General features: G+C 37.0%; 1 protein-coding gene across 1 annotated transcript in view; it reads left to right on the top strand.

The window, feature by feature from the left end:
• The window catches only part of RYR2 (ryanodine receptor 2), an 864,696-nt gene that overhangs the window by 582,980 nt on the left and 260,360 nt on the right, over nucleotides 1-21,356 (top strand). The window contains exons 43-47 of the mRNA XM_069064486.1: nucleotides 1,702-1,805; nucleotides 5,092-5,227; nucleotides 8,452-8,638; nucleotides 9,229-9,334; nucleotides 13,918-14,038. Of these exons, the coding sequence (XP_068920587.1) occupies nucleotides 1,702-1,805; nucleotides 5,092-5,227; nucleotides 8,452-8,638; nucleotides 9,229-9,334; nucleotides 13,918-14,038 (654 nt within the window). The remainder of the gene's footprint in view (nucleotides 1-1,701; nucleotides 1,806-5,091; nucleotides 5,228-8,451; nucleotides 8,639-9,228; nucleotides 9,335-13,917; nucleotides 14,039-21,356) is intronic.

Genomic DNA, 21,356 nt, shown 5'->3' with positions numbered 1-21,356 from the left:
TTTCATTTTCCCCACAGAACTCTCTTTTGTATATTTGAGCAAATCTGACTGCTTTTCATATCTTTGTGTTAGTGCCATTTTTAACTCCTCTTTAAGCACATCTGTATCCAAATGGACTGGTTCCATGGAGAAAAGAATTTGTTATAATAAATACTGCAAATATTTTCTATTTTTCTCCTTTTTATTGTTCTCTTTCCATTTTCAACCTTGAAAATCTTTGAGTTGGTTCAGTTAGATCAGGTGTCTTGCTGGACTTTCTTTAAACTTGTTTTTATCTTCAACTACTTCTCTGTTTTATGAGACACTACTACTCATGATAATTAATCATATGTCTTAGTAAGCTAGTACAGACTAGTTTATAGTTTTACCTGATGTTGCTTTTGGAAACCATTTCTGTTTCCCTATAGATGTTTTCTAAGTAACACACTTTCTGAGCTCTTTTGCTCTCCTTGCTGTGGTCCTGTTTCATCCTTAGCAACTGATGTTGGTATATAAATATCAATTGCTTTTATAGTGGTCTTTTTGCATGTAGTTATTATTAGAACTACATGATGTGATGACCAATTAGCCTATGAAAGAATGCTTTTTTGTGTCCTTTGGGCACAGAGTAAAACCCACCCTGACAAGTCCTTTCTTTGCGTCTCCAAGGATTGCCTGTGAGCCTTCCTTCCTTTTTAACTTAAATTTCCTTCTTTCTTTTGTTTTTGTAAATAGTAAAAATGTCAAGATTGACCTTATTTTCTTCCTGTAGAAATATGTTAATGATTGGTCATTGGATAGGGATTTTACATTTAAAATGCCAAAGGGCAAATTAAAATGTATTGATGATTTTAAAACTGTGTGGTTCTTAGTACCCTCAGCACCCTTTCTTGCCATTCTTCGACAAATACATAAGGGACATAATTGGACTGAGGACCATTTGGACACAGGAATGAGGGTCACTTCATATTTTTCTTTGCTTCTTGGTTTGTGCTTTTTTAATCACTACCAGTTGACCCACATGTTGGTGATATACCTCTTCATAGTTGGGTTCTCAGAATTCAGAGCAGGCCTGTTGCCAAGGCCATACTTGAAGCTTTTCCAACATGGTAGCACCTTCCAGAGTCTAAGCTGCACTAGTTTTGAGAACCCAGGGCCACCTCCATGTGATAGGAAGGAATACACACAAACACAGAGCCCTACTCAATGAATATCTCTCTTTCTCTCTGTCTCTGTCTGTCTCTGTCTGTTTCCCTCTCTGTCTCTGTCTCTCTCTGTCTCTGTCTTTCTCTCTTCATCCCTCTCCCTCTCAAAGGAATGCTGGGCTTAGAGTCAGAAAATCTAAGTTCAAATTTATCCTTTTATCCATACTAACTCTATGACCCTGGGAAAGTCTCATGACTTATATTTCACTAAGGCAGCTTTGTATAACTTAATTCACAGACATTTGTAATGTGTATTAAATTCCCACAGGAAAATTCTCTCAAACCGATGAGTCAATTCTTAAGTATATTTTAATAATGTATATAATAATAGTGACCAACATTCAGGCATTTACAAGGCATTTTACCTGCATGTTTACATAATGTAGTATCAGATAACGTGATTTAAAAAAAAAAAACTGTTTTTGAAAAACAAGTCAAAATTTACTTTAGAATAAAATTATTTGATTTCAAATAGCTATAAGAATTTCATTCTTTCACATCTCATGCATGTTTTCAGCTTCCCCAGCAATGAGGGGCTCAACACCACTTGATGTAGCTGCAGCATCAGTAATGGATAATAATGAATTGGCTTTAGCTTTACGTGAGCCTGATCTGGAAAAGGTAAGTAATAATCCTGCCTTTTGTGTTTATATAATGTCTGTCTTTTCATATTTTCCCTCCAGGTAGTTACATATTTTTTACTAATATGTCTAAGAAATGTATATATGTTTAATTATGCTTATATCATTAGAAGCAATATGATATAGTGGATAAAGAATCATCCTTAAATTTAGGACTTGGGTTTAAATTCTGCAAGACCTTGATTAAGTCGCCTAATAAACCTCAGTGTGTCCCCAGTCAACTCTATAAAAATGTAAATGACCTAGTAGTTGTGGAGCTATATTGGTAGAGATTTTCTTCACTTTGAGTTCCCTTTACCCATGAAGTCACAGGTCTAGACAAAGAAGGACCCTTCTCATTTTAAATCTAAGAACCTATGATTCTTTCCACCTTTCCAATAGAATGTAAGTTCCTTGAGGACAAGAATTGTAGTATTTCTGTGTTTATATCCCTAATACCTAGCACAATGCCTGTCACTTAGTAAAAATAATGAATATTCATTGTATGGACTAGAATTGAATCTCAGTCCCTTTGAAATTTGTTCTCTCAAACTCTTAGTATACATGCCAAACCATATTTTGCTTTATCTTATAGCCTAAGGTTCAGTGGTATCTTTGTTCATTCTTTTGGCTGTAATTGAGAGTTTGCCAATTCCTCTCTTTTCCTTAAAGTACTCTTTATTAGATTTGCAGGACTAAGCAAATGCATACATACATATCTGTGTATACATACATATATATGTATATTTGTATGTATGTTTATATATTAAATATATATTTGTATGTATATATATATATATATCAAATCATATCTTCCTAGTTATACTCTGTAACTGGTTCAAGTGTCCATTATTAGATAGGAAACCAAGGTGGAAAAAATGAAAACACTCTTTTCAGATGCCCTTTCCTTAATCACCTCTTCATTTTCCAGATCTTCCTTTTTCTTCTCATTCCCTTGTCTTCTATGGGCCAACAGTGATGAAACACAGTCTGTGCTTCTGAGGCCTTCAGTTTTTTTGCCCAGGATTTCATAATCTTTTTAAATTTCTAGGTTCTTTTCTTATGTTATCATTTGTCCTGATGGACATTCCCCAGAAGTGTTTAGTGAATGTCAGGCATGATAGATCTTGGAATCTTCCCTGACCCTTGCTCTGATAAGATAAAAAACTTCTGCTGATAATATTTGTTCACTAAAAAACCCTATCAGCATTTCACAGAGTCATCAACTATCACTTTTAGTGAATGAACCCTACCATAATGGCACATATGTATTCCTATCATCATTCCTCAATACTGAAACTACTCTTTCTCTTTAGAACATTTATTTGGATTTATTTGAGAAAAGAGATAACTCATTCCACATAAAAACTGTTAAAAAACAGAATCCCAGAATTATTGAATTTTAGAATTGGAAGGAATGTCAGCATCCATATAGTCCAACCAATACCTGCAAGGGATATTCACTGTAACATATCCTTCAAGTGGTCATCCACTCTATATTTGAAGACCTCCAATGAGAAAAAGCCGCTGACCTCTTGAGACAGCCCATCCCACCCAGGGAGAGCTGTAATTACTTTATTTTTTTCTGTCATCAAACTTAAATTTATCTCTTTTGGCATTTATAGCTTGGGATTCTGCCTTTTAGAAACAAATGAAACAAGACTAATTCCTTTCTGACATGATAGCCTTTCATATCCTCAAAGTCTGCTATCATCTTGCCCCTGAGTCTTCTCTTCTCCAGATTAAACATTCCCAGTTCCTTCATTCCCTTTTCATATGACATAGATTCAAGGATCTTCACCATGCTAGTTTCTCCCTTCTGGACATTAATCCATTTTTATCAATATTTTTCTTAAACGATGGCACTGAGAACTGAACAGAGTACTCCAGATATGACTAGACTGTGGCAGAATACAAAAAGACTGTCACCTCCAAACTATGCCTCTCTTAAAGAAATCTCACATACATACCATCAGTTCTTTTGGCTGTCACATCATACCACCTATTTGTATTGAATTTGCAGGTCTCTAAAACCCTTAGATTGGGTCTCAAAGACTAATTTATAGCTCTTGATTGTTGGAAGTCTTTTCTCCCCTTTGTTGGCTAGTCAAGTTCTCTTTTGGTATGCTGTAGTTTCTACTATGCTTGGGACTGTTTACAGATATGTGAATCTGTGTCCTTGGCTTCCATTGCAACCACTGCCATCAGCTGACCCAAAGATGCTCCTGGTTCACTGATAGGAATATGGAAAGTCCAGCATCCTCCAGACCATTCAAAGCTCTCAGGGTCCTCCACTGGGCAAATGAGAAGAGGGGCAGGGAGAGGAAGGGCAATAGGGGGAGACATAAGCATAAACTGAAACCAATAAGATGACTTGATTAAGTAAATCATTCAAACCTCCCACCCCCCCCCTTTAAAATATGTATGTGTATCCTTTGATTGCATTTTGCTAAGTTTTCAGCTCAAAATACTTGTAAAAAATGCAATTCACTTTCTTTCTTAGCTCTCTCTCCAGGCAGGGGCTCTTAACTCAATAGCCAAGCCCTATCTAGACTAAGGAACACATTTTTTCCCCTTTGAGACCTATCTGCCATGCCTACTAACATATTCAGCCATAACCATGCTCCCTTATTTCTCTTTTTCTCATACTTTATATGCTTTTTTTTTCTGTTTTTGAAAGGAAATTCTTCCCCTTTTATATCTCTATTTAAGCTCTTTAGTTTATATTATGTATTACTTATAATATCTAATTACTGTAAGCCACGGCTTAAGATAATGGTTCTATTTAAGGAGATCATAGCTAACAGTTTTCTTAAACACCAAAATATTCTTTGCAGAAACAGAACATTATGAAAAAAATAAATGTGAAAATTTGAAAATAGGCTGAATTTGTTATCTTATTTCATCTAACATCATAGATTCTGTAAACTCTTTTGAGGCACTTACCTTGGGTAATTAACCATGTTTTATTGCTTTTGTCCAAAGACTTACTTAATGAGCCCCCTTCATGAAAGGATTCAAGGTGAAGACATGAATTTCAAATGAAAATGGATCTGAATTGATCAGAACACAAAGTCACATCTTGAGTCTATTACTATGTTAATATGTTTGGATACCTTAGATCTTTGTCATATTATTGAGATTTTTATATCTTTCCTACTTCTTTGTCCTATAATTTGATTCAAAACAAGGAACATGTTTAGTCATATTTTAACCAAAAGCTTCCCATGATTATTTTTATCAACAGAGATTCTGCTAATACTTTATGTATATTGCATTATTTTCAGGTAGTTCGATATCTGGCAGGTTGTGGATTGCAGAGCTGTCAGATGCTGGTTACCAAGGGCTACCCAGACATTGGGTGGAATCCAGTTGAAGGGGAGAGATATTTGGACTTTCTAAGATTTGCTGTCTTCTGTAATGGTATGCATATAAATTTAGGGTGGAGGTGGGAAGGACACTGTTGAACTTGCATTTAAATTGTTATTGAATTTGTTATTGAAAGCATAGATAAATTAATGAAGTTTCATAAGGTGAAAATAATTTGGTATAATAGATATTTAATATGAACATAGATATTAATTTATTTTATACACTGGTATTTGTCTCTTACAGAGATAGGTGGTACAGTGGATAGCTTGCCAAATCTGAAGTCATGAAGACTTATCTTCCTGAGTTCAAATCTAGTCTTAGACACTTTACTAGCTGTGTGACTCTAGGCAAGTCACTTAACTCTGCCAAGGAAAGAATAATAAAGCAGTAAAGACCAATAAAGGAGGTAGCACAGTGGATAGTGTTGGGCTTGGAGTCAGGAAGACTATAGTTCAAATCTGGCCTCAGATACTTACTAACTGTGTGACCCTGGGCAAGTCACTTAACCCTGTTTCCTTTAGTTTTCTCAACTATAAAATGAGCTGGAAAAGGAAATAGCAGACCACTCCAGTATCTTTGCCAAGAAAACCCCAAATGGAGTCATGCAGAGTCAGACATGACTGAACAACAATTATCTATTACAGTATTTAAATTGTACTCATAGCTTAATTACTAACAGTCAAATTGATTTCTAAAGTAGAATGAATTATTATGCTTTTAATCATTTCAGATAAGATGCCCAAGTTCTGATAAAACCCTCACAAATTAATGCTTTTCATTACTTTATGATTTTAAAATTTGACTCTCATCAAAGATTTATGATGTTGAATGGTTTATGCTTCTTTAATGCTTTTTTTTAACTTTTCAAATTGATGATGCAAAAAAAGATACTAATATTATCAGGTAAAGAATAGCATTGCATGTTTCATATACACACCTTTGAAAAAATGACCATGGTTCATATATTTTTGTTTTTCATTTTTGAATTTATATTTATTTTTAGATTTATTTGCAATTTTGCATTTTTCATTTTAAAAAAGCAAATTCTGGGTAAAGATAAATATTCTCTCTTTGTAACTTTCATTACTTGTGGTTTTACCCTCTGGGATCAAATGGAACAAGACTACTTCCTTTCCAACATTATAACCTTTTGTTTCCTCAAAGACTGTTATCCTCCTGAGTCTTCTCTTATCCACCTTAAACATGCCCAGTTCCTTCAGTCTATTTTCATATGACATAGATTCAAGGCCCTTAACCATACTGATTTCCCCTATCTGGACATTCTCCATCTTATCAATATTCTTCTTAAACTGTGGCACCCAGAAGTAAGCAGAGTATTCCAGATATGGCCAGACTGGGTCACAATACAAAAGAACTATAACTTTCTATCTATACCTCTTTTTTTATAAATAACATTTTCCCATTACATGTAAAAACCATTTTTAACATTTTTTTTAATTTTTTGAGTTCCAAATTCTATCTTTCCCCTCCTTCCTCTCTTCCCTCCCTTGGTTGGTAAGCAGTTATTTGTTATACATGTATAATCATGTAAAACATTTCCCTATTACTCATTTTGTGTAAGAAGACTTAAACAAAAAAGAAAGGAAGGAAGAAAAAAGAAAGGAAAGAAAAAAAACAAAGAAAGAATGAAAGTCAAAAAATAGTATGCTTCTGGGGCAGCTAGGTGGTGCAGTGAATAGAGCACCAGCCAAGGAGGACCTCAGTTCAAATCCGACCTCAGACTCTTAACACTAAAACTAACCATGTGACCTTGGGCAAGACATTTAACCCCAATTGCCCTCTAAAAAGCAAAAAAAAAAAAAATTAGTATGCTTCAGTCTGTAGTCAGATAACATCAGTTCTTTCTTTGAAAGTGGATAGCATTTTTCATTCTAAATCCTTTGGGATTGTCTTGGATTTTTATATTGCTGAGAATAGCTAAATCATTCACAATTCTTCATCATACAATATTGCTGTTACTGTTTACAATGTTCTCTTTGTTCTGTTCACTTCACTATGCATCAGTTCATGTAAGTCCAGGTTTTCTGAAATTATCCTGCTTGTCATTTCTTATAACACAATAATATACCATTACAATTATATATCACAACCTGTTTAGCCATCCCCATTTGATGGGCATCCCCTAAATTTCCAATTCTTTGCCACTACCAAAAGAACTGCTATAAATATTTGCATGAAATAGGTTCTTCCTGTCTCTTCCCCCCTCCACATACACCTATTTTAATGTCTTTGGAATTCAGACCTAGCAGTGGTATTGGTGGATCAAAGGACATACACAGTTGTTTCATAGCCCTTTCGGCATATTTCCAAATTGTTCTCCTGAATGGTTGGATCAATTCACGACTCTCTCAACAATGCATTAGTGACCCAATTTTCCCATATCTCTTCCAACATTAATCATTTTCCTTTTTTTGTCACATTAGTCAGTCTGATTGGTGTGAGGTGCTACCTCAAATTGTTTTAATTTGCATTTCTCTGATCAATACTGATTTATAGGGGCGGCTAGGTGGCACAGTGAATAGCGCACAGGCCCTGAAATCAGGATGACCTGAGTTCAAATCTGGCCTCAGACACTTAACACAAAAACTAGCCATGTGACCTTGGGCAAGTCACTTAACTCCAACTGACCTCCAAAAAACATAGTGATTTATAGCAATTTTTTCACATAACTATAGATATCTTTGATTTCTTCATCTGAAAACTACCTTTTCATATCCTTTGACCATTTATCAAGTTGGGGAATGATTTATATTTTTATAAATTTGACTCATTGTTCTCTCTATACACTTGAGAAATGAAGCCTTTATCAGAGATACTTGCTGTAAATTTACTCCGCCCCCATTTTTCTGCTTTCCTTCTAATTTTGGTTGCATTGATTTTGTTTGTCCAAAAAGTTTTAATTTTATGTAATCAGAATTATTTATTTTCCATTTTGTAATGCTCTCTATGCCTTATTTGGTCCTATATTCTTCCCTTATACATATATCTGACAGGTATACTGTTCTATACCCTCCCTAATTTTATGCCTTCATAAAGTCCCAGATAGCCCTTTTTGGCTGTCACATCACTTTGCCTACTTGTGTTGAAGTTACAGGCCATTTAAACCCTTAGGTCATGTGTCAAAAAGCTAATTAATACCTCTTTGTTGTTGGGAGTCTTTTTCTGCTTTTTCAAAATTTAATCAAAAATAGATAAATTGTTAGCAAATAATAAACATTTGCATTTGCTTTTTTTTCCCTCATATATGTTTCTAGGGGAGAGTGTGGAAGAAAATGCAAATGTTGTGGTCAGATTATTAATCCGGAGGCCTGAATGTTTTGGTCCAGCTTTAAGAGGGGAAGGTGGCAATGGTCTTCTTGCAGCCATGGAAGAAGCTATAAAAATAGCAGAGGATCCTTCTAGAGATGGCCCATCACCTACTAATGGATCCAGCAAAACTCTGTATGTCTAAAGAGAGGTTTTTCTTAAATATATTTTCATGGGTAAACATAGTAGTTGACTTCCATCAAATTAAAAGCAATTTATTCTCTTTAATTCCAATGACAACTAAGAACTCAGAATTTCTCCCCCATTTAAGTGTTAGTTTGTGAGCACTGGAAGAAGCCTTGAAGACAGTTGTTTGAATGGATACCCTTAAGCCTGGAGGTTAAATGTCCAAAGGGTGTGAATGTATGAATGAATACAAATCATTTATTAAATATTAACTATGTACCAAGCACTGTGGTAAATGCTGAGGATACAAATACAAAAATAAAGATAATCCCAGGCTTCAAGGAATTTACATTCTCTTGAGAATGCCCAAAGAAGGGAGTTACTACTGGGAAATCATAAAAATGTAGAGTAAAACAATGGAGAGGTACATTTAACACAGCCCTGCCAGAGGCAATGACTGATTACAGATCTCAGAGAAAGAGATTGGGGGTTAAAACTTGGTAAGTGAACTAATTGTTCATTACAACTCAGAAAACTATTGCCTCAGATAGTACTCATTGGTCTTCTGTTTTCTGTTTTCTTTGAAAAATAAATAAAAGTGATTTGACAACAGAAGAAGATGACACTATCCACATGGGAAATGCCATAATGACCTTTTATGCAGCTTTGATTGATCTGCTAGGACGCTGTGCTCCTGAAATGCATGTAAGTCTGCTCTATCACTTAAATTTCTAGCAAACTGGTCATACTTCAGCTAGGTATATTAAATCAGTAGTAAATAGTATAGTCATTGGATGATTATATAAGCAAGGGTATACTGGAACCTGCTTGTAATGGCTCAAAGAGCTGATTGTTAAATTTTCAGTGTGAACCTAAACAACTTGAAAAATCAGCTGATGCTACTATTCATGGTTTGACTTATTGCTTTGTTGATTGTCCAGACTTTACAAAGTAATGTAGAAAATGTTAATTTAAACTTAGAAGTGTATCAAGGATACACTTTTTTTCTTTCAGAGGTTAGTTGTTAAATATTTACTTGTACACCACCGTATATAAATGTGAATTATACTTTCTTGATGGTGATCATTAAATTCTTTTCATGTTTTTAAAATTATTTCATATTTCTATGGAATTTTGGGAAGTTGGGCAAGAGAGAATAAAATATCCATGTCTTTCCTGCTATAATCAAAACATAAAAGCAGTCAAATGATGCTCATCTCACCCTGTTAAAAATTAATGACAGATTACTGCCCTTACAGAATTTGATTTTAGCCGGTCACGACTGGTAGTTCTTAAGCACTGTGAAAAATTGTAATGAATTCTAAATACAGCTCATTATGTAGTACTGTACCTTTTTTAATGTGAGCAAGACCCAAGTAATACTTTTAGAATGGACCCTTTATTAAAAGGCCATGTGGCTGATCAGGCCATGTGGTGGGCTGAGCCGGAACCACCCATATCTCAGGTAAGGCAATAGCAGTAGCAGCCAGCAACAGCCCCAATCTGGGGCAGAACCTTAGTTTATAAAGGGGCCCTTATATAATCAGTGATTGGTCAGTACACACCTTGAAACTCCCCCGCCTGACTCAGAATCCCACCTACTTCTATGCAGGTAAGCTGACTGGGGAAAGGGTGGAAACCCAGTGGGGGAGGGCAGAGATGACCTAGCAGTCTGCTCATTTCCTTGGGGGAAGGGGGGATTGTGGGGAAAACCAGGCACAACATTTCCCACTTCTTTTGTTCCTGTGTCAAACTCTTGACACCCTGGCTGAATCATACAGGACAGTCAGCTTTGTTCCCAAGGACTGGTAGTGGGGACCCATAACAATTAGCAACTTAATAGTTAATAGGGACTTCCTATAATCAAGGCCATAGTCTTAAGGAAGAGGAGGGGGCCACATTTTTCCATTGGTCCTCTAGTTGAATTTCTCCAGGAAAGAAGCTGTCCAAATAGAGGTCAGGTCCAGATTCTTGGGAAAGCTGTTTGCATCTGATGTGGTCTTTTTCAGATTCCAAGGCTCAGGGGATGATCCTTAGATGACTAGAGTTCAAATGTACAATACAAGAACTCCCAGAAACATGATTTTACAAATAAAGGTCCAGTTTTCTAGCCATGAAAGACTAGGTTCAAATAAATAGTTCAGTTTTCTTAGCCACACAGGGCTAGGCTCAGTTAATACAATGAGGTTTTTCTCACAATTTTACAAAATGACATAATTACATTGTTAGGTACATGTCACCAAGATAACCAAGAAAACTTATATACAAACTATACAAGAATCATAATTTACATACAATTTCTTGTATCCCAGTGACCTATTTCATTTAGGCAACACTTTTAAATCCCCGATGCCTCATGTATTACAGAATCTAAAAAGGAGTTTTGCTTCTCCAGTTTAGATCTAGAGATGACCAGATAATTTTGACTTAATATAAATTAGTACAATTACTTAAGATTAGTGCCATAGTTTGAAACTACAGAGAATTTTCAGTTTATTTATTCTTTGCTATTTCTACCTTTCCTAAATCCTGTACCTGGTATAGGAGTCCTTTAAAATACAAAAAAACCTTTTTTAAAAATTGATTTCATCTGTCCTTTGTAAAATTATCAGACAGATGCATTAACAAATTAACATTAGCTTCACCCTTACCACTATCTTATACAATCCTTGTGCTAAAATCCAAAATCCATACCTCTGATCTTATTCCCAAACATGCTCAAGTCATGAATTCACAGAATAGGAAATTTTTAAAGCCAATTTTATACATCTGTATTTAATCCTAGGTGTCATCTAGTCTAATCCTGTTGCTCTCCTCAAACTTCACTATCCTGGTCAATCAGGCATCTATTTCATTACTTTTTGCCTTATTACTAATCATCTCATTCTTTCAGGGATGTTATCTCTATATTCATTCTTTTGTCCCTTAATATTACTTCTCAGTGAATTTGCTATAGAATAAGAGAGGGACAATGTCATAACCCTTGCCAGAAGGAAAACTTCCTTAGCCTTGTTTGATTCCAGGCATGAGTCATCTCTGCTAGTCATTTAGGTAGTCACCAGGTGTTGAAAGCAAGGTTTCGGCATAAATAGGTGGGAGGTTTCCCTTTCAAAAAGAAAAGGCACAATTGGGAAAGTCAGAGAGATCCCACCTGGGCAGTGTCCGAGGTTGTCCCCAAACTTTTCCAAGCACAGACATCCACCTTGAACAGTTCGCAGCCTGCAGCCTCTGCCATCCCATTATCGGCTTTTAGGATGACTCCTGTAATCAAGGCTTAGAAGAATAGTAAAATTTACAGTCCCTCAAATTATTAAATAGCAAATAAAATAAAATAAATATGGACTAGTGTCCTTCAGATAGGTCGTTTAAAATTTGATTGAGCTATTAATTACAAACTCAAGTTACAAATCTTTCTCCCTTCCCAAAACTTCCTCATGCTCTCTCAACATACTTCTAAAACTGATATCAACTATCTGGAAGCAGGAGGGGCTGGATGAGCCCCATTTGTCCCCTCACTTTCTGATCTGCGTTGTTCAGCTTTTTCAAAATAGACTTTAGAGACAGTTTGAATTAACCTGGTGTTAAAAATGATATCTTTCTTTTCTCTCAACTAAAGTAACTCTGATTAACCTAAATATCAGGTACTCAAGTACCCCATCAGGCTTCATAAGAAGATTGTTTTGGCCTTCTGAGAGCAATTAAAGGATTAAATTAAATTATTGGGTAGATGTTTTCTGTTAGCTTTAAGACTCAGTCTTCTGCTACCACTCTCCAATGCCTTTCATCACTATCCTGCCCTTCCCACTCCTCCTGATGTCAGATTTCCTTATACTTCCTTTGGGCTGGGGTAAAGGACTGTGGAACTCAAATGCATCTCAACTCTAATAGGCAAAGTGAACAATGACAATTATATCTACCATAGTTCCTTTGTCTTTCTTCCCCTAGAATGCCTAATCATTAAACCTGAGTCTTGAAAACATAGAATTTCACAAATGTAAATGCCATAGTTATATGTGGATTGCCTCCTTTACCATTTCCTTCCTTTCTCTGTTTCTCATAAATACATATTTGGTCTCACTAAAAGCAGTCCTTTACTTAAGCAGTGAAGAATTGCTAAAGGAGGGATAAATGTTTGAAAAAAAATAGAATATAGTTAACTTTGCTGAAGATTTCTATGAACCTGAGTAAGTTTTATTCTTTAGTATCACTTCAGTACTGCAAAGATAATAATTATGATAGTCATAATAGCTAACATTTATAGGACATGGCAAAACTTTACTATAAGTAAATGAGTGTAAAATCTTAAAGATTAATGATATTTGCATAGTGTGGTAGCAGACCAAACCTTAACCGCTTACAATATTTCATCATATCAGTGTGTACATATACACATGTATGTATATATAGGCACATCTGTGCCTATATATACATTGCATATTTATACTTTTTCATTTTTCCCTGATGTAAATGAATACAAGTGAGAAGGCAATAGCTAGAGTATAGTACTTGTAGTCACAAAGAACAGGGTTCAGATACTGTTCATTTAATACTGTGTGATCTACAAAACTATGTCCTCTTAATAATGGATTAGTAGAATATAATGTTTTTATATAAAAAATATCACATTGTATACTATTCCACATCCCTATACTTACAGCTTTCTTTAAAAACTGGCTATTGTAAATTGATCTTAGATCAATATTATAGATTACAAAGTAAATACAAATGACCATTAGGAAAGAAAAGTAGAATTAATTAATTACCTGGCTTTATGCCTTAGGGACACACTAAGGTTTATGCCTTATTTAACAACTGTAATACTTTGCAGTGGCAATCAAATTGTTGTGGGTTTTGGAACCTTGGACATAGTTTTGTAGTTCTTTTTACAATTCAAAGTTTTACTCAATGCCCTATTTAATCAGTGATATTCCTGCTCTGGTCAGGATTTAAGATACAATCTGCACTGGGTGTCATTTAACTGTCTGTCCTGTATAAGAACCAGATTTGTGGCCTTGACATTATTAGCTCTATGCTCTAGCCTGACTGGTATTTATCTGTAAAGCATGTTTTGCAGACAATTAGGAATGTCCTTGGGATATTTTCTTAAATATGACACCAACACTAACACTATTATTTCTGACTCAGTCCTGACCTCTGGTGGATATTTCTTCTGTATCAAAAGGGAATTAATTTAGACATGAAATTCATTTTGTGGGTTTTCCTGAATAGAGTTGTAATTGCCTATGGCTGAGAACTTCAAATCTGTTTTTTTTTTTTCCCCTGTATAGTTGATTCATGCTGGCAAAGGAGAGGCTATCAGGATCAGGTCTATTCTGAGATCCTTAATTCCACTGGGAGATTTGGTGGGAGTCATCAGCATTGCTTTCCAGATGCCAACAATAGCTAAAGGTAACGCTGTTCTTTGGAATACAGCATTATGTTGAAATACAAAATGCCTGATATAACTATTTTTTTCCTGTTGAAGCATATGATCGAGACATCTTTAAAGATATTTAGAACTGAATTATTTCTTAAGTTCTTTCTTCATTGTATTACAGATTTAATCTGCTTTCTAGTCTAATCACATGAAATTTTTCAAATTTCAGATACTATATAGACAAAAAGAATGATATGTTTTAATATTCCTATTCTGTTGTTTTTCCTTGGCCCCTTAACCTATTAGGGCTCTAGGCAACTCTCTTAAGATTATGCATTGGAAGAGATCTAGATCTATAGTGTTCTCCAGAGTTTCCCATATCTATGCAATCATAGGTCCAGTTTCTATCCCTGACCCCTACTATCCTGTAATGTTTTATTTTCTGGTTGACTACAGACCTTCAATTTATTCTCTTGAATAATTTATCAATTATCATTGTTTTATTCCCAAATTGTTGACTTTTTTGTACTGTTCTGTAGTTGAAAGGAAAATTTTCATTTGGGCTTTCACCCTGATCAACAGGCAAAATTCAGGACAAAGAGAATTCAAAGGATTTTACACACCATGGTGGGTTGATCACTCAGCTTTTATAGGTTAGCTTTAAGATAATTCAGATAAGTCCACCTCAGGAAAAGAGGAGGGGCCCTTGAATCTCAATTCCTCCCCAAGGTAGCAATTTGCAGGTAAGGGTACTTGAGGATGAGCTGGTAATAGAAAAACTGAAGACTTAATGTGTCCTTCCTGAACAGAGCCTCCCACAACACTGTTTGATAAGCAGAGGTGGGAACAATGGTTAACCAAGTCAATATATAATTTTCCCTACCATGATGGTACACTTTAGAAACTACAAATTAATCACTCAGCACCATTTCTTAAATACCTTCAGTATGTAAAACTCTTAGTGTAAGGGGAAACAAAGTTTATCCAATGATCTTTCCTTCAGAAAGATTTGGTAGAAGTTTCAAAGAGAAAAATGTAAGGTTAATATAAGGAAAAACTTTATGACAAATAAAATTATCTAAAAGTTGGATATGCTACCCTAGGTCCCACTCAGTAGAGTGGGCTTATGTAAGTAAAGACTGATTGACTACTTGTAGGTTATGTTTTAAAAAGATTCTTATTCATGTGTGGATTCCAGTACATCCTCTGAAGTCACTTGCTGATCAGCCTATGAACTTCTAATTTATTGATCCCTTTCAATGAGGGAAATGTGTTTCACTAGGTAAGGTGAAAATGTTTCTGAGGAATTATACAATTTGGTGTTTAATAATAAAATCCTATCATTTATGCAAATTTCAAGATAATCATTTTTTAATCCTTTAACATGTTCCAGGAAGTCTACTAAACTCCAAGCAAATAAATGCAAGCAAAAAGAAATAGAGACTTTGCCTTTAAGGAGTTTATATTCTAATGGGGTAAAACAATACATAAAAGGAAACTGAAAAGGTGAGGGTATATAACCCACTGAGAGCATGGTAGCAAGAAATGAAGGATAGCCCTTGTGGGCCCTAGCCCAAAATGGAGTCCCTGGGAGGAACTCACCAAAGGGAAAAGGGGGCCACAGAAGTAGAGAGTGAGAGATAGAAGGATGTTCCAAGGTTAAGAAGGCCACAGGCACTTAGGGAAGTACAGAATAACAAGACAACTGGAGACAAGTCCAGAGAGATATTACAGGAGGGTGCCACTAAATATGAACAACAGAATCTGAAAAAAAATGTACATGATATACTTCTAAGTTTAATTTGCATTATTAGCCCCTTTTTTCATAACTTTTTAAAGTTTAGACAATCAACAAAACAGTAAAGCAAGCCCTGATTTGTAAGGTGTGGGGATTTCTGAGTTATAAATGCTCACACTGACAATTTAACAGTTGGAAAGACTTGACTTCTGCACAGCCCTGGTGATGGGTGACATTTATATGGTACTTAACTGTGTCATATTTGATCCTTACAATACAATAGTCCAAGTCATGTTATTATAACTGTTTTGATAAGGAGGAAGGGCACAAGGAGGTAAAATGACTTGTTCCTGCTCACATAGCCAGCAAGTGTTAGAGACTAATCTGAACAGAAGTCTTCAGCTTCCAAGTCTAATACTTAATCAATTATGCCATAATGTATAATATTTAATGATCAAATACAGTGATCCAATACAGTTTCTTGCCAGATCATGAATTTCTTCTATAATATCCATGGTAAATGGCTATAAGGCTATAAAGAGGTAAAGGCATCTAATGAAGGAGCAGAGACAAGGTTAAAAACTTTTAAGCTCAGCACTCTTTCCACTTTACCTTAGTGATCAGCAAGGAAGAGAGAAAATCGAGTCAATTGTAGAGAAATGGAAATTCAGTATTCCTCTTGGAAAGTGATGTGCAAGATGAAAGAGTTCAGAGTCTGAGTCTGAGATCAGAAAAGGTCTTTATTCTTTCTCATGAGAAAGGACCCTCCCCTGTCACTCAAATGGCCTTTGCCAGGGAGAGAGCGACATGTGGAAGCAAGCCCTTAGTTATATACCCTCTAACACTGAAACCCCAACCCCCAACTGGCCTTCATTCCCACTGGTGGGGAGGCTGGCTCACAACGTAAGCTCAGGAATCTATCTCAGAGACAAAGGACATGGAAACATGTGGGTGTCCAGTGCAAGGTCAGGAAAGCAGTTTTGTCCTTATTTGGCATATCTTTGTGCTGAGGTGGACTGGGGGGTGTCTCTATTGTTCTAAGTCCCAGATTCCTTTAAGGTCAGGTGACTTTTTTTTTTTTTAAGTAATCTGGGTTAAGTAACTTGCTCAAGGTTAATGGCCAATTATTTTTGTGTGTGTGTGTGTGTGGGTGCCGAGTATCTGAGACTGGAACCGATCCCAGGTCTCCCAACGCTGGGGCTGGCGCTCTTACTCACTGTACCACCTGGCCACCCTTAAGCAATTGGGGTTAAGTAACTTGCTCAAGGTTACATGGCCAGTTATTTTGTGCGGGTGTTAAGTATCTGAAGCTGGAACCAATCCCAGGTCTCCCAACTCTGGGGCCAGCACTCTTACTCACTGTGCCATGTGGCTGCCCCAAGGTTAGGTGACTTCTAAACTGAGGCCTAGTGGATGCTGAAACCACTCTAGATTTGATTTTTCAGAATGGGGAAACTTCACTGCAAGTTATCCCTCACAGTGAGAAGCATAAAGTTTTATACAGGCTAGAAATTCTTTTTTTTTTCTTGGCTATAAGGTAGAATAAGATACAGGGAATAGAGGGCAGAGAGGTAGATAGACTACTTCTCCCAAAAAAATTCTCAGCAGCAATTAGAAAAATCTTAACCCAACTAATTTAAAATGTATTATAGAGAAAAAAAAAACCTAAAAGCATTATTTGTGATCAGAAAACTTCCTTTAAGCCCATGATCTATAGCTGTATTCATATATCTGAAGTATTTTTTTTTTTTTATCATTCAGGGTCATTTGGTAGAGGTGTTCTATTTTCAGAATTATGGAATTTCAAAAATGGGGAATAGAGTTCAGTGGCCCTTTAGTCCAATCCATTAACAAAAGGAATCACCACCATAACACACCTAACAAATGGTTGTCCAGTCTCTGATTTAAACCTTCCAAGGAAGGGGCATCCACCCCATCTCAAGGAAGACCATTCCATTTTTGGACAGCTCTAAATGATAGGAAGGGTTGTTTTGTTTCACAACATCAAGCCTAAATATGCTTTTTTTTTAAGCTTCTACATAGTGAACTAATTCCTTTCATCTGGAGTTTAGCAGAATAAGTCTAACCTCTCCTCTGTTGAGATTTGGGAGCTTAGGTGTGCTCAAGACCCCAAAATACCAACACACTGGGTCCTGCCCAATGAATTTGATTCAAGCCTTCTCTCAGTCAAAGTAAAACGAAGTTTATTAAAGATTTGCCATAATGGGTAGACTCTTAAGGAGTCTAAGTATTTGTGATGCTGAGAGCAAGAAATAGAAGTCTGAAATAGAGTCTGACTTAGATTGAATCTCCTCACCTTCATGGAGGCAAGATGGATCTTATATATAGAAAGATTGTGGGAGGGATCTAGGGCTGGTCTAGAGGAAGGGTTTGGGGAGGGTCTTGAGGAGGAGTTTAAGGAGAATCTAGAGGCATTGAGGTCAGACTCCAGGAATGGGATTAAGGGTGGGAAATACCTGAAGGCTACCTGGAGATGACAGACAATGGAGGGCTAGGCTAGTTTAAAGGTAACAGTTTTGGGTATAGATATTTTGATAGGATTAAGGGTGGGAAGTAGCCAGATAATGGAGGGCTAGGCTAGGTTAAGAGTAACAGAGATTAGGGCCTAGCCATAATAAAAGGTTTATGACCTTAGGCAAATGCCTCATTAAGTGGGAAGATTCAAGGGGGTTCCCAGAGCCTGTACCCTGTCACCTCCACTTGACAGTTCTTCAAATATTTAAAGAAAACTAACATGTTCCCACAGAGGGATCTCTTGACTAAATATGCCCAGTTTTTACAACCAGCCTTCAAATGGCATGGACTCTAGGCCTTTCACTTTGCCCTCATCTGGATACTCTCCAGTTTATTGGTGTACTTAAATTACGGTACCCAGAACTGAGCATATAGCACTCAGGTCTGGAAGAGGAAGAATACAGTGGGATCTCCCAATTCCTGCAAGACAGGGGGTGTTTTGGGGGAGGTTGGCTGTTTGGAGTGTGGTCGAGCAACAAGTACCTGAATACCCTTTTTTAATAAACAAGTTTTCAGCCATGGCAGGGGGGGTTGAGGGGGTTGGGGAGGGAAGAGAAAGAGGGGAATACAGGGAGGGTGTGACTAGGTTAAGCCATACATCAATATAGGGGAATTGGTCAGGGTACCCAGGATTCCCTGTAACTATTTCCCAAACGGCCCCCACAATTTTTCTGTCAAAGGTCCCTTCCATCGCCCACCCCACTCCAAAGGTGGGCCAATTATTACAACAAAATAGAATCAATTTAGATTCAGTCAATTTCACCCCCATAATCTGCTCCTTGATAGGCTTTCTTAAAATGATTAATGATACATCCTAAAGGGGTTTTTGATGTACTGATGGATCCTTCCATAGCTAGTTTTAGTAGTAAAGAAAGACACACAAATAAGTGAGAACTTTGGAAACAAAGACTTCCTCCCATGTGAAATGGGAAAGACTCCCTTGGAGGAACTCTTCTGTAATTCAATCAAAATCTTGGCTGGAGTCCAAGGGAATGGAAAGAGAGATTTTTGTTTTGCTTCCAACAACCTTTCTTTAAGAGATTATCTTTCCAGCCCAGGTACAGTGGCTGACTGCATTTTGAATCTTACAAGGTGGCAGACTCAGAAATTTTGCTTTACACAATCACGCAGAAAGACAGATGGACACAGAATGCTCAGAGCACCTAAATGACACAAAACAGACAGGATAACACAGAAACACAGAAAGAAAGGTGGATACAGAGTGCTCAAAACACCTAGACAAGACAGACATAAAATGGACAGGATGGCTTACCCCAGGGGCTCTCTCTGATGTCTTAGAGAGAAGCTAGAGTGAGGGCTTTAATGCGTCCAGCTGCCACTCAATCCCCACCTACATGAGTACTCCCTGGAGCAAACAGGATACATAGCTTCATATGGCCAAATGCGGGAATGAATTGGAGTCCAGGAGGGACTTGACTAACTCTACCCAAGCCTGGGGGCCCTGGGAAAGTACCTTTTTCCTTTGGGTCTAGCTCCCCTCAGGGTTAGGGCAGGGCCAGCTCATTCCCTTCCCTGAGTCTGAGGTTCCAAGGTCTCTGCAGCAACATGGAATGCTACAATCTTGCTGGGTCCTCCAAATGTTGTAATATGAAATGACAGTGAGTGAGACCATTAATCATTTTATATGGAATTTATTAACTTGGGGACTGCACGGGGCCTGTACCCAAATCATGCAGCCTCGAGAATATACATCTTGGGGTTTATATAGACAAAAGCCACAACATAAATGTTACGAAGAGGAGCAAGCAGGGAAAATACAGAAAATAAAGAAGCCAAAAGATAACATTGCTTAACGATTCTTGCTCAGTGGTCAGTTTATTGCCCATCTGGAAAGTTCCCAAATCTATTTTGAGAACTGAACAGAAGTAGGGGAGGGGAGGAGGTTTTGGGCTTCAGGTTGCAGGTTTGGGCAGGTTTACTTGGCAGGTTTGCCACTTGCTCCATAAATAATCTAGTGAAGTTCTCACAGGTGTAGCTTCTTATTGTACCAAGGAGAGATAAGCATTGGGCTGGGGCTTGATCATGAATAGTTGCTAGGCATAGTGCTAGAGTGGGGAGAAGCAGAGATAGTGCTGTGAGCTTAGGGAGAAAGATGCTTTTGAAATTGGGGCCCGAGCACACAGGCCCAGGCACCTCATGAGTTGGTCTCCTTCCTTCAAGTCTCTCCCCATTCCAGTCTATCTCTACTCATTTCTTAAAGCATTCTTTCCATGTCACTTCCTTTGTTCAATAAACACCAGTGAATCCCTGTTGCCTCCAGAACCAAATATAAGATCCTCTATTTGGCTCTTAAAATCCTTCACAATTTGGTTTCCAGTTTTCATACAATTTACTCACCTCCACGTACTCTATAATCCACTACATTGGTCTTTTTTCAATTTCTTACACACTTTCTATCATTTTCTAACTCCATGCTTTTACACTGGCCATTTTCCTTGCCTGAAATGTTTTCTCCTTCTAAGGGCTAACTCCTAGCATCATTCAAATCCCCCCTCAAATTCTAGCTTCTGAAGGAGCTTTTTCCCCATTTTTCCCAACTACTAGTGCCTTCCCTCTAAAATTGACACTTCATTTACATTGTAGATATCTTATATGTACAATTGTTTCTGCCATTAGAATCCTTGTGCTCCTTGAGAGCATAGTGCCATGCACGTAGTAATTGCTTAATAAATGTTAGTTCACTGACTGAGTAGAACCTTGTAGAGTTTGTGTTCTATTGTCACAGCCTTTGAGAGCCCACTCTTTACTAAAGAAATAAGATGGAGGGATGGGGGTAGAGGGAGGAGAATAGACAGTGATAGACAGAGACAGAGGGACAAATAGAGATGCAGAGAAAGATAGCAGAGTGTGATGGATGACAGACTGGTTTGGGAGTCATGGAAGACTATAGAAGTTCTGTCCCAGACTTATGATAGTTATGTGACTTGGGCAGGTCACTTTTTTCAGTACCATAGGAAATACTAAGCCTGTAAATTATAGACAAGTTGCTATAATTTGTGAAGGGAATTTCCATGCTTAAAATTCCCTCATATTGATAGAATCACAAGACTCTTCCT

This window comes from Petaurus breviceps, unplaced genomic scaffold (genome assembly GCF_028583685.1).
Source record: "Petaurus breviceps papuanus isolate PSGF00001 unplaced genomic scaffold, PetGlider_PUasm1.0 90633, whole genome shotgun sequence".
NCBI lineage: Eukaryota > Metazoa > Chordata > Mammalia > Diprotodontia > Petauridae > Petaurus > Petaurus breviceps.
This window is presented reverse-complemented; position numbering and strand designations above follow the sequence as displayed.